The sequence below is a fragment of the Sminthopsis crassicaudata genome, chromosome 5, assembly GCF_048593235.1.
Source record: "Sminthopsis crassicaudata isolate SCR6 chromosome 5, ASM4859323v1, whole genome shotgun sequence".
NCBI lineage: Eukaryota > Metazoa > Chordata > Mammalia > Dasyuromorphia > Dasyuridae > Sminthopsis > Sminthopsis crassicaudata.
The window spans coordinates 266,723,311-266,737,246 of NC_133621.1; the positions used below are offsets into that span (position 1 = coordinate 266,723,311).

Genomic DNA, 13,936 nt, shown 5'->3' on the forward strand with positions numbered 1-13,936 from the left:
TCAACATTTCCCTAGTTCTCTTTTAATTTTCAGGAAAGAAGTAACTCAGACTAATTTTTACTGTTCCAAAACATATAAACAATCTAAAACACAATACTAAAATAAAATTCCTTATCAGCAATGATTTATATTAAGAATAAATTTCTAAAATGTATTTTCAATTTTGTAATATATACAATGTTAGTGGATCAATTTTTTTGGTGAACAAAATAGTCCAGAAGAGTTTATTTCTATATAACGATCAGATTAAATTTATCACAATAACAGGTCTCAAAGAAATGTGAACTATTAAATGTTAGTATTGATAGTCATTGTTCTCATCATTTTTTTTTTGGCAGAAACAACCAAAATTGAACTTGAGTAAAATTTTGAATGCTACTCAGCAAATAAGAAATATCAGTAAGCTTCTTGAAAAATTTCCACTCATATTAGTATTGCTTGCCTTGAAATGATAGATTTCTTCATGTACTCTTTTATTTGTTTTTATGTAGGAGAAGAACAGACTAGCATCAACTATACAGAAGTTACACCTTTCCTTGGGAACAATGAATCGAGTGATGAAGAAGAGAAAACAGATTCTTTTCCTAAATCTTCATCCCAAGCCCAGGGCTGCTCTCATCCTGTCCATACCCCTCCTGCTTACTTTTCAAAATCTTCCCTTATGAAGTCTACTCTTCTGGACCTTCTTAATGTAATTATATTTGCTCTGGTTCTTAACATTCTTATCATGTGTGTTTGCCCTCTATCCTTTTATCCGATGCTCACAGCCACTTCATGGAAATGGGAAGGATTCTGGAAATGCAAATCCTCAAAAGTCACATCACAAGAAAATTCAGGGAATTTTATATATTGAAGATAAAACATTGATGAGTCCAGACAATACATGACAATACAATACAATACAACTCTCAGAAAGAAGAACAATGAGAAAGCAGGCAAGATGAATGGCAGTTAAAAGATTATAAAGAAAAAGTAGCAGAGGAAGAAAAAAGTGATGAAGAGGAAGAAAGAGAAAGGGATAAAAGATGGTTAGGATGCTATAAAACAAAGAAGAATCAAAATATGTAGATGCAAAGGATGAAGAAGAAAGTCAAGATGACAGTTTTGAAAACATGAAGGAAAAAGAGAGTTTGAGTAATCATCAGAATCTGTGTTTGTTGTGAAATATGATTAGAATGAAATTAAGAAGAGCAAACACTGAACATTTCTACAGAATTTCCTGTGCCAGTGATAATTGATATTTGAAGAAACTTCGATGCTATTTCCCTTAAAATAAAAATGCAGAATATTTTGTTTAAGAAACTCTTCACCTTTCTAATAAGTACACAATTTCGATGTAGATTGAACCTTAGAGATTATCTAGTTCATTTATTCCTTAATTATGTTTTAAAATTCAGTTGTTCTGTTTTGATAGATAAATTCAGACCATAGACTAAAGAAAAATTTTGGAGGACATTTTATATTTCATTGTCATTAATTGTAGGACGATTCAACAGATTCAGAGGAGGAAGTAAAGAAAAAGGATGTATTGGTTAACAACTTTACTGGTAAACAATCAGCTGGTGAAACTCCAAATATTCCCAAAGATCTACAGGCTCACATTACATCAGAGAAAGGTGCTGGGAGAAAAGGTATGTTACTATTTTGACAGGGCTCCTGATTTCATCAATTTAGGAAATCCACAAGGAATAAATTTCTAGTGATGCCTATTGGCTACTGATCTATAGCACAGAGTCTGAGGGTAGCCTGGAGACAAAGAAGTTCAGGATCTTTCTAATGGTCACACAACCAAAATATCAGCAATAGAAATTTGTTCGGATTCTTAAAGATGTTATGGGCCAGAACTTGAGACAAGATAATCTTAGGAAAGAGTACGATCTAGTGAAGACTCTTTGAGGAGCTGACAAGAGAAAAGGAAAGCTTTTGGAATTAATCTGGAATAGCAGCTACTGGTAGAAATGACTGAATTAGAAAATAAGGACAAAGACTCACTGAGAAAAGGAAGTTTCAAATTTTTTTAAGAAACCCAATTAGGGATTCGGTTTAAATTGATGCCGAAAGGGTTAGAGTTTAAGGTTAGTGTCTGAAGGGAACTTGTAAATACCTGATAAAGGTTACTCTTTTGCTCTCTAAACTTGAGTCCATTTTTTCATTGATTTTCTATGTGCAAGATAGACTGGAATAAACATTCCAAATCAGCTACAAGCTTATGGTACATCAGACAATTGTGCTGTAAGAAAAAGTGAATCATGGTTTTGACAGATCTCCTGATTTCATCAATTTAGGAAATCCATAAGAAATAAATTTTTAGTAATGTGCATTGACTACTGTTCAATAGCATAGAACAGTAGTATATATATATATATATATATATATATATATATATATATATATATATATATATATATATATATAGAACAGCTGCCTAAGTTCAAACTGGTCCTCTATCCACTATACAATGTACTACTTAAGTTGTAGAATATTAGAATATTTCTGCTCTTTCTCTGTGTAGAAGGTGTCATTCCTTCTCTTCAGCTTGTACTCATTGTTAAAAATCTGTTGGGGTCTGCCCTTGGGGTAAGAAGTTTATTTATTTATTTACCAGCTTCCTCCCAGATGGGAGGTAGAATGCAATAACCCTGTGACTTGCCTAAGAGAGAGCTCTGGGAGACAGTTCCCCTCCCCCCCCCAGAAATGCCTCAGAGGTGATTAGCACTACTGCCTTGTGAGGATTGCTCAGTGAAGGACCCTGCAGTGTGGCCTACTGACTGTCCTGAGGTTTAAGGCTCCCTTGGGGTATGGATATCAGCAGCTAACATGAAAAGCCCCTGTGCTCAGACCGGAAGTGTCTGTCCGGAAACCGGGGTCCCTATTTCAAAGGTTCCACTTCTCTGGGAATTCCTCTGCCACTAGAATTCCACTGCCTCAGGCTGAGCCCAGCACTATGTGGATTAGAGGCTGCCTCAGGGTGTGTCCCAGCTTTTCAGGATCTTAACTACCCCAAGGAAAAGCCCCAGGCTGCAGAAGGCTGCTGCACAGCAGTGCCTAGATCTTTTAGGTCACTTCTGGATTGGGGTGGTTCTAGAATCTGGCTTTATGTTTTAAAGTGGCTCGATTTCTCTTCTGAACTGCTGTTTTATAAGCAGAGAAGAATTAACAGCCTGTGTCAGATTCCTCTATCTCAGTGGCTTCTCTGATTCCTGAGTTCTCCCCAGCCTGATCAGCACAGTATGCTAGGACCAAGTCCAACCCTGTCTGTGCTGGCCTTTTTTCTTCCTCCACTTGGAACCGACCTTTTCTGGTGAAATTCCTGATTCTCTTCAGCTGATAAGTTGTGCTTCTACTCCTTGTGGTTTTTATCAGTTCAGCGTTTTTTTTTTTTTTTTATTCATTTTTCCAACTTATCCCCTCCTTCCCTCCACTCCCTCCCCCCCGATGGCAAGTAATCCCATACATTTTACATGTGTTACAATATAACCTAGATAAAATATATGTGTGTAAATACCATTTTCTTGTTGCACATTAATTATTAGCTTCTGAAGGTATAATTAACCTGGGTACATAGACAGTAGTGCTAACAATTTACATTCACTTCCCAGTGTTCCTTCTCTGGGTATAGTTATTTCTGTCCATCATTGATCAACTGGAAGTGAGTTGGCTCTTCTTTATGTTGAAGATTTCCACTTCCATCAAAATACATCCTCATACAGTATTGTTGTTGAAGTGTATAGTGATCTTCTGGTTCTGCTCATTTCACTTAGCAACAGTTGATTTAAGTCTCTCCAAGCCTCTCTGCATTCCTCCTGCTGGTCATTTCTTACAGAGCAATAATATTCCATAACCTTCATATACCACAATTTACCCAACCATTCTCCAATTGATGGACATCCATTCAACTTCCAGTTTCTAGCAACAACAAAAAGAGCTGCCACAATCATTTTGGCACATACAGGTCCCTTTCCACTCTTTAGTATTTCTTTGGGATATAATCCCAATAACAGCAATGCTGGGTCAAAGGGTATGCACAGTTTGACAACTTTTTGAGCATAGTTCCAAATTGCTCTCCAGAATGGCTGGATTCTTTCACAACTCCAAAAACAATGTATCAGTGTCCCAGTTTTCCCACATCCCCTCCAACATTCATCATTATTTGTTCCTGTCATCTTAGCCAATCTGACAGGTGTGTAGTGGTATCTCAGAGTTGTCTTAATTTGCATTTCTTTGATGAGTAGTGATTTGGAACACTCTTTCATATGAGTGGATATAGTTTCAATTTCTTCCTCTGAGAATTGTCTGTTCATATCCCTTGACCATTTATCAATTGGAGAATGGTTTGGTTTCCTATAAATCAGGGTCAGTTCTCTATATATTTTGGAAATGAGACCTTTGTCAGAACCTTTCCTTTTAAATTTATTTTCCCAATTTGTTACTTCCCTGTAACGAGCTGTCGTCTCTAGAAGCTGCCGGATTACTCTCTGGGAAGAGAACTGCTGTGTCTACTCAAATCTCTCAGACAGATTCTTCTTCCTGTAATGAACCGTTGTCTCCAGGCAGTTGCTGTTAACTCTTGTCCAAAGAAGTGACTTCCCTTCCTGCAGAGAGCCCCGTCAAGCCTGATGCAATTCAGAGTCTTCTTCTTGTCTCTGGGAGTCCTCTCTTTTATTCTCCCAGAGAATGGGCGTGGGATAATGCAAGGGCTTCTGGGAAGAACCACCCCAGCCAATGAGCTTGCCCCCTCTATCAAGTCAACCTGAGTTCTCACCTTGTAATTGTCCAGAAAACCTCAGTTCTCACTTAGTAATCCTAACATCTCCCCCTTTCTTTTGATTTAGAACATAGGACAGTCATGACCTTGAAACATAAATCCATCAATATGGGAAGTATTACAGATAATTACATAAATTACATAAGCACATAGTAACATAGTAACGTAACACATGCTAGAAGTATATAACATAATAATAAATTGAAAATTTATAAATGTCCATAAGTCCATTGTCCATTAGTCTCATCTTGTGTGAGGAAGTCCAATGATTACTGCTGGTTTTTAAAGTTCTTTAACAGTCTTCTTATTATCCATGCTCTTTCAGTGTCAGATGTTTCTTAGATCTTCTCCTTTATTTTGAGGCCTTTCTCTTTTTCTGTCTCTCTCTGATGGACAAGGCGAATATGACTCGTTGGCACCCATCTGATTCCTTCTCCTGCTGAAGAAATACAAGCAAACCCTCTCCCCCAGGCAGTTAACCTATCTGGTCCCTTCCATTCACCACTTTCTGGATCTCTCCACATCACCTGGCGATTATCTAAGGACAGTGGAGATGCTCTCACTGGACACTGCCCTTCTGGTGGGTTATAAAACCTGTCTGCTGGAGCCAGTGCATCTTTGTCAAAAATTAGAAAATTAATGGTATAGAGAACTAAATTTAGAAGTTCCCTAGGGCTACCTGTGGCTCCCCCTTTCTTTTGTTTTTGGAGGAGTGTCTTAATATCTCTGTTTCTTCTCTCTACTATTGCCTGCCCTTGAGGATTAAAGGGTATGCCCGTGGTATGTAAAATCTTATACTGTGCACAAAAGTGTGTAAAATGTTTGGACGTATATGCAGGTCCATTGTCTGTTTTTATTGCTTGTGGCACACCCATAATTGCAAAAGCCTGTATAAGGAATTCAGTGACCACTCGGGCTGTCTCTTTTGCTGCTGGCATTGCAAATGTGAATCCTGAAAAGGTGTCTACCACGACATGAATAAAAGATAGACGACCAAAAGATTTATAATGGGTCACATCCATTTGCCAGATTTCATTGGGTCTCAAACCACGAGGATTCTTCCCTGGAGGGAGTGTAGGAGCGTGGAAAGGAAGACAAGCTGTACAGCTTTTTACTATGCTCCTAGCTTCCTCTCTTGTGATTCCAAATTGTAAATGTAAAGCTCGAGCAGCCTGATGATATTTAGAATGAGATTCTTGTGCTTCCTGAAATAAAGGACTACTGGCTAACATGGTTAGAAGGCTATCTGCCTTTGAATTTCCATCAAAAATAGGACCTGGGAGTCCACTATGTGAGTGGACATGCAAAATATAAATCTTGCCTGGATGTTTTCTCACTTGCTCTTGAAGTTCCTTAAAGAGCTGATAAATATTGGAGGCTGCAAATTTTATTTGGGCTGTGGCAATTCTTTGTACTACACCTACTGAATAGGCTGAATCAGTAATTATATTTACGTCTCCTGGGTAATAAGTGAGAGCTAGCATGATAGCAAATAATTCATTCTGTTGAGTGGATTGAAAAGGAGTCCTGATTACTCTCTTTATGGTTAAATCATGAGAGTATATGGCACAAATATTTTCTTTGGAGGCATCTGTAAAGATTGTTGGTCCTTTAAGAGGAACCTTAGAAACCTTTTCTTCAAAATTCCATCGCCAATTATGTAGTAGCCGGGTAATCTTTAATGGAGATCCATGTGCAAAATTTGGAGCGGTGGCCAATAAAATTTGCCATTCTGGGATGTTCTCACAGCATACATTAATCTGTGCGTTAGTATAGAATGTGTATATTTTTTCAGGACTTATCCCAGATAATTGTGTTACTCTCTTAATAGCCTTTAATAAAATCCTAGCCACAAGCACTGGGTAAGGTGTAAGGCTTTGTTCTGGTTGTGCTGGGAGGTTCACCCACTCAATCACTCTGTCTCCTTGATGAAGGACTGCTGTGGGTGCCTCTTTTGTAGCAAAAACTGATATTTCCAAGGGTTTTTGAGTGACTCTTTCAACCACATTGGATAAAGCCAGTTCAACTTCTCTCAAAGCCTTTTGTGCTTCTTTTGTAAGCTGGCGTGGTGAATTTAAAGCACTGTCTCCCCTTAAAATGTCATAGAGAGGTTGTAGTTGATTGGTAGTTAAGCCTAACACTGGACGCATCCATTGAATATCTCCTATTAATTTTTGAAAGTCATTTAAGGTGTTCAACTTCTCTGTTCTTAAAGAAAGCTTTTGTACTGTGAGTGTCTTAGGATATACTTCATATCCTAAATATTGAAAAGGAGCATGTCTTTGAATTTTTTCTGTAGCTATATGCAGTTTGTAGTACTTTAATGTTTCCATGGTCCTTTGTAGACATGCCTCTAACATTTGTTCCTCAGGTGCACATCCCAAAATATCATCCATATAATGTAACAATATTACTTTTGGAAAGGCTTTTCTTACTGGAGCAAGAGCAGCTGCAACATACATTTGGCACATAGTAGGGCTGTTTTTCATTCCCTGTGGCAAAACTGTCCATTCATATCTTTTATAAGGCTCAGCCAAATTAACACTAGGCACTGAAAAAGCAAATCTTTTCATATCCTCCTTATCTAGAGGAATAGAATAGAAACAATCCTTAATGTCTATAACCCATAGAGGCCATTCTCTTGGCAACTGAGTAGGAGATGGAAGTCCAGGCTGAAGAGTTCCCATAGTTTCCATCTGTTCATTTACTCTTCTTAGATCAGTTATCATCCTCCATTTTCCAGATTTCTTTTTCACCACAAATACTGGGGAATTCCAAGGACTTAGAGAAGGCCGCAAGTGTCCTTGGTCAAGTTGTTCTTGCACTATGTCTAATAAGGCCTGAATTTTATCACTTCTTAAGGGCCACTGTTCTACCCACACTGGTGAATCAGTCTTCCACTGAATAGGAACTGGTGAAAGTGCAGGTAGGCCTTCAACAGCAGCCCTGCCTAAAAAGCCGAAGTGCTTATTTGTAATCCTATCTGCTGTAAAATGTCTCTTCCCCACAGATTGATGGGGATTTTTTCAACCACAAAAGGAGTAAAAGCTCCTGTTTCTCCTTCAAATACCCATCTCAAAGGCCTAGCACTAACTTCTGCTGCTATTGATCCTCCCACCCCAGACATATAGGTGTCTGCTTTAATATTTGGCCAGTGACCGGGCCAAGTGGCACCTCTAATAACTGTACGATCTGCACCCGTGTCTACCAATCCTTCAAATGGTATTCCGTTTATATAAATAGTAAGCATAGGTCGGTCAGCTGTCACAGCTGCTGTCCAATATATTCCTGGATTTTGTTCATTGGAGTCAAAATCTAGGCGACTATCACTAGGTTGCTTATTAGGGGTCCGTAACAATAAGCCTGATGCTACTACTTCTCCTGGTTGATAAATCACACGTTGTCTGCCTGTGCTAGTGACTGGGATATTAGATACACATTCTCCAGTCTCCCACATCAGTGTATGGATGGACACTGTTTTGTAGGCACTCTCAGAAGGTGAAATGGTCAAGCCTACTGTGCCTGGAGGCAAAGGATCCATAGGCTCAACAGGAACAGATTTCACTTCTCCAGGGAGTATCTCGGTAGTCTCTACTGCACACAACTCTATTTTTCCTAATTTCAATCCCTTTCTTCCATCTGATTGCCTTTTGGCTGATTGATCGTGTCTTAAAATTCTCTAGATGTAACCTTGGCTGCCATCATGCCCCACTTGGGGGGCTGAAGCTGGGCCCCACCTGTCATTTCCCTGTGTCAATCTACATTCGGAGGCCCAGTGGAGGCCCTTGTGACATTTTGGACATGGAGTTTTAGGTCTTCTCTCACCCTGTCTTCTCACTGTATCTCCATATCTACACTGAGCTCTTAGATGCCCAATTTTTCCACATTGAAAACATCGCCGAGTTTCTCTAGAAGGCCCTTGCCAGGAGGGACCCTGTCTTTCCACATTCATCATTGTCCGGGTGTAAAAAGCATTTGTTCCCACTGTAGCACAGCGTCTTATGATCTCCTCTAAAGGAGCATCTTTGTCTAATCCCCATATAATTCTTTTGCAAATCTCATTGGCATTTTCCTTAGCCAGATGTCTGGTCATTATTTCTGTAGCTGAATTTTCTCCAATAGTTCTTTTGACAGCAGTTTGCAAACGTCCCACAAAATCTGCAAAAGGTTCATTGGGACCTTGCTGTATTTTAGTGAAAGCCTCTCCACGATCTTTCTGTCCAGGGAGGACACCCCAAGCTTTTATTGCAGCCTTAGCAATTTGTTCATATATTGTCATGGTATAATTAATCTGTTCCGAATTCTCTCCATATTGACCTTCACCAGCTAAGTGCTCAAAAGTGAATTGTGTGTTAACTCCTATTTCCAAATTGCATCTGACTTGAATTTTACATAATTCATGAAATTCCGCAAGCCATAATAAATTTTCTCCAGGTTCCAGACATGTCCTTGCTATGGATTTCCAATCATTCGGGGTTAGGACTTCATAAGACAAACCATCTAGTAACATTTTGACATAAGCTGATGTAGCCCCATAAAGTGTACAACCTTTTTTCAAATCCTTAATTGTATTCAAATCTAAAGGTGCATATCTTCTCCTTTTTTTACCTACAGAGTCAGTATTTTCAATCACAGGATATGCATGTATAAAATCACTTATATCCTGTCCTTCTCTCTTAGCTTTAACCAATGCTTTTTCTAATCTTGTCATAGGCTTAGGCTTCTTCACAGGCAATTCTGTTTGTGTTTCTGCCTCTTCCCCTCTTTCTTCCTCCATCTCTGAAGGTGGGGTTGATGTGGGCCTGTCAATAATCTGTTCTCTAGGCAGGGTTGAAGCTTCTTCAAGAGAATCATACCATAATTCCTCATTTAAATCCTCTTGCTCTAGGGAAAGATCTTGATCTTTCCTTTTTTTCCTCACACTTCCTCCTCTGTTCATTTTTAGAACTTTTCCTTCTCCTACAACTTGCTTGATAGTTTAAGGCTAATTGAACTATGTTGTAGATATAAAATACTTCTGCAGAAATTGAACGAGGCCCATTTTTTGCTTGAAATTCTTTCATTTCATATCCCACTAGCTTCCATTTATCTACATCTATCTTTTCTTCCTCTAAGAACCAAGGGGATGTGCATCTTAATGCAGCCAAGAGTTTAGCAATCTGTACCCAGGTTACAAGTAAACTCTGCTCCTCAATTATCTTGATTATACTCTCTATAGTACCACTCCTGAATGGGGGTGGAGCTGAGGTTACTTCTGGGGCTGGGGATGAGTCGGCTGAGGTCCAGGGATTGAATTTAGCTAACATGTGCCCCATTTCAGCTATAAGAGATTCCTGGTTTAGCCCTTAACAAGTTAAGTTCCTTATTTATCTATTAGCACGCTCACTTAATCTTTAACAAAGTTTCCTCGTTACTCACGGTTCTGGGTCAGAGAGACTGAGATCTAGATCAGAAGCTTTTCCACTGGAATCAGGACCGTGTCTGTCCCTGTTCGGGCGCTAAATTGCGAAGGTCTGGTCTAGCTCCTCTTGTCAGGATAAGCAAATGTCCTTGCCCCACGTGTGGACGCCAATTGTAACGAGCTGTCGTCTCTAGAAGCTGCCGGATTACTCTCTGGGAAGAGAACTGCTGTGTCTACTCAAATCTCTCAGACAGATTCTTCTTCCTGTAATGAACCGTTGTCTCCAGGCAGTTGCTGTTAACTCTTGTCCAAAGAAGTGACTTCCCTTCCTGCAGAGAGCCCCGTCAAGCCTGATGCAATTCAGAGTCTTCTTCTTGTCTCTGGGAGTCCTCTCTTTTATTCTCCCAGAGAATGGGCGTGGGATAATGCAAGGGCTTCTGGGAAGAACCACCCCAGCCAATGAGCTTGCCCCCTCTATCAAGTCAACCTGAGTTCTCACCTTGTAATTGTCCAGAAAACCTCAGTTCTCACTTAGTAATCCTAACACTTCCCTTCTAATCTTGTTTGCATTAGTATTGTTTGTACAGAAACTTTTTAGTTTGATGTAATCAAAATCTTCTATTTTGTGATCAATAATGATCTCTAATTCTCCTTTGGTCATAAATTCCTTCCTCCTCCACAAGTCTGAGAGGTAGACTATCCTCTGTTCCTCTAATCTATTTATGATCTCATTCTTTATGCCTAAATCATGGACCCATTTTGATCTTATCTTGGTATATGGTGTTAAGTGTGGGTCCATATCTAATTTCTGCCATACTAATTTCCAGTTTTCCCAACAGTTTCTTCCGAATAATGAATTTTTGTCCCTAAGGTTGGTATCTTTGGGTTTGTCAAAGATTAGATTGCTGTAGATGTACCCTTTTTTGTCCTTTGTATCTAATCTGTTCCACTGATCTACCGTTCTATTTCTTAGCCAGTACCAAATGGTTTTGGTGACTGCTGCTATATAGTATAGCTTTAGATCAGGTACACTTAGACCACCTTCCTCTGACTTTTTTTTTTCATTAGTTCCCTTGCAATTCTCGACCTTTTATTCTTCCATATGAATTTTGTAATTATTTTTTCTAGGTTATTAAAATAGTTTCTTGGGAGTCTGATCGGTATAGCACTAAATAAATAGATTAGTTTGGGGAGTATTGTCATCTTTATTATATTCGCTCGGCCTTTCCAAGAGCACTGAATGTCTTTCCAATTATTTAAATCTGACTTTATTTTTGTGGCAAGTGTTTTTTAATTTTTCTCATATAATTCCTGACTATTCTTTGGTAGATGGATTCCCAAATACTTTATACTCTCAACATTTGTTTGGAATGGAATTTCTCTTTGTATCTCTTGCTGTTGCATTTTGTTGGTGATATATAAGAATGCTGAGGATTTATGTGGATTTATTTTGTATCTTGCCACTTTGCTAAAATTCTGAATTATTTCTAATAGCTTTTTAGCAGAGTCTTTGGGGTTCTCTAAGTATACCATCATGTCATCTGCAAAGAGTGATAGTTTGATTTCCTCATTTCCTACTCTAATTTCTTGAATCTTTCTCGGCTCTTATTGCCGAGGCTAGTGTTTCTAGTACTATATTGAATAGTAACGGTGATTTTGGGCAACCTTGTTTCACTCCTGATCTTACTTGGACAGGTTGCAGTTTATTTCTATTGCATATTATGTTTACTGACGGTCTTAAATATATGCTCCTGATTATTCTAAGGAATAATCCATTTATTCCTATACTCTCAAGAGTTTTTAGTAGGAATGGATGTTGGATTTTGTCAAATGCTTTTTCTGCATCTATTGAGATGATCATATGGCTCTTATTAAGTTGATTATTAATATGGTCAATTATACTCATAGTTTTCCTAATATTAAACCAGCCCTGCATTCCTGGTATGAATCCTACCTGATCATAGTGTATTATCCTGGGGATGATTTTCTGAAGTCTTTTTGCTAATATCTTATTTAAGATTTTAGCATCAATATTCATTAAGGAAATTGGTCTATAATTTTCTTTCTCAGTTTTCGATCGACCTGGTTTGGTATCAGTACCATGTCTGTGTCATAAAAGGAGTTTGGTAGGACTCCTTCATTCCCTATTTTTTCAAATAGTTTATATAGCATTGGGGCTAATTGTTCTTTAAATGTTTGGTAGAAATCACATGTAAATCCATCTGGTCCTGGGGATTTTTTCCTGGGGAGTTGATTAATAGCTTGTTCTATTTCTTTTTCTGAAATGGGACTATTTAAGCAATTTATTTCTTCCTATGTTAATCTAGGAAGCGTCAAAAGAGTTGATAAAGGTGTCCTTAAGAAGCCATGTAAATCCGTTGAACAAAATGTGGAAGTCAAACAAAGAAGAGTTGATAAAGGTGTCCTTAAGAAGCCATGTAAATCTGCTGAACAAAATGTGGAAGTCAAACAAAGAAAGAAAGGTAGAGGCTTAATATTCTGGATTTACTAAAAATAGATTATTTGCTTAATTTGTTACATGCCAATCCTCTTAGAATAAGTAAGCAACATAAATAGTAAAATCATGCAATAACAAAATTGATTGTCAGTGTTTAATCTTCTCAGTAGACCAGAATCTACAAGATGTTCTGATTTTCTCCTTTAATCAGTGTAGCAATTTCCACAAAAGCTGAAAGAGACTAGATTAGATTTGTATCTTTATTGTGCCTTAATGGTCTTTGTATTTAATTATTAATTCCTACCTCTTTTTTTTCAAAGTTTAAAATCTTGAGGTATGAATATTCCCATATAAAATCTATATATAAATGATTGTTTCCTTTTTTTCTGTCATTGTAACTTATTATCACTAGCATCCTTGACACATACAATTTTCTGAAACTTTTGTTAAGTTCATCTTTTCACTACTGAATCACTCTCCATTTTGTCATATTCAAACTGTTTCTAGGTTAACTAATTCTTAAAATGAATTTCAAATTAACTCCTGGAATGTGTCTTGTTTTATGTTTCCTAAATAATCAGAGTAGCTTCTAGACTTACTGGAAGAATTAGGTGTCATTTACTTTATTTCCATTTTTGCATGAGATAGTCCTGCCAGTGATTTTACAGTTACCATTTATATTTGTTTCTCTCAGTTTTGTTAAATATCATTTTGGTTCTGTCTTTTTGATTTTGTCCTCTTTCTGATTATGTCTTGAGGTTTTGTCTCTGAACTTATGTCAAAAAGTGCTATCATGAATTAACTTTAGAAATCCAGTTAATTATATTTCTTTTTTTGTGTATGTAAATCTATGACTTTTGAAGGATGCATATGGTCTGTGATCTTCATAACCCAAAGCAATTCTGCAATCTCAAAAAATGAACATTTCTTAGTCCCTAATGGGAAGGAAAGCTTTCTTGCTAATCCCTCCTTCACAGTTTCCAGTTGGTCATGTTGTCCATTCTCTAACTTATCTCATTTTTTTCTTCACCTTCCTGACTCCATTTTTTGTTCTCTCCTACTTACTCAGTTAAGTTCTTGTAAACTCAGTTAAGGTTAGTAAGGCCAGCCTCATGTCCTTTGGTTATTGAGAAAATCCATTGATTCTATTTGTTTTTTACTTCTAGCCTAACTAATAAATTGATCATACACACATAAATTTCTTCCAGTTTATATTTCAATGGCAACAATTTTTGCTAAAGTAAATATGTAAATCAATCTTTACAGCTTCCTATGCTTTGCTCATGGGAAACAGCATCTCACAAGAAACTTC

At 37.8% G+C, this 13,936-nt stretch overlaps 1 protein-coding gene and 1 long non-coding RNA gene across 7 annotated transcripts in view; one reads left to right on the plus strand and one right to left on the minus strand.

The window, feature by feature from the left end:
* LOC141544580 (ankyrin repeat domain-containing protein 26-like) overlaps window positions 1-13,936 on the plus strand; it is a 132,903-nt gene that overhangs the window by 44,036 nt on the left and 74,931 nt on the right. For all 6 annotated transcript variants that reach the window (XM_074270953.1, XM_074270956.1, XM_074270951.1 and 3 more), the window contains 4 exons: window positions 339-399; window positions 492-691; window positions 1,484-1,631; window positions 12,494-12,649. In XM_074270953.1, the coding sequence (XP_074127054.1) occupies window positions 339-399; window positions 492-691; window positions 1,484-1,631; window positions 12,494-12,649 (565 nt within the window). The remainder of the gene's footprint in view (window positions 1-338; window positions 400-491; window positions 692-1,483; window positions 1,632-12,493; window positions 12,650-13,936) is intronic.
* The window catches only part of LOC141544583 (uncharacterized), an 82,275-nt gene continuing 80,775 nt past the window's right edge, over window positions 12,437-13,936 (minus strand). The window contains exon 6 of the long non-coding RNA XR_012482662.1: window positions 12,437-12,610. This is a non-coding gene — a long non-coding RNA (uncharacterized LOC141544583). The remainder of the gene's footprint in view (window positions 12,611-13,936) is intronic.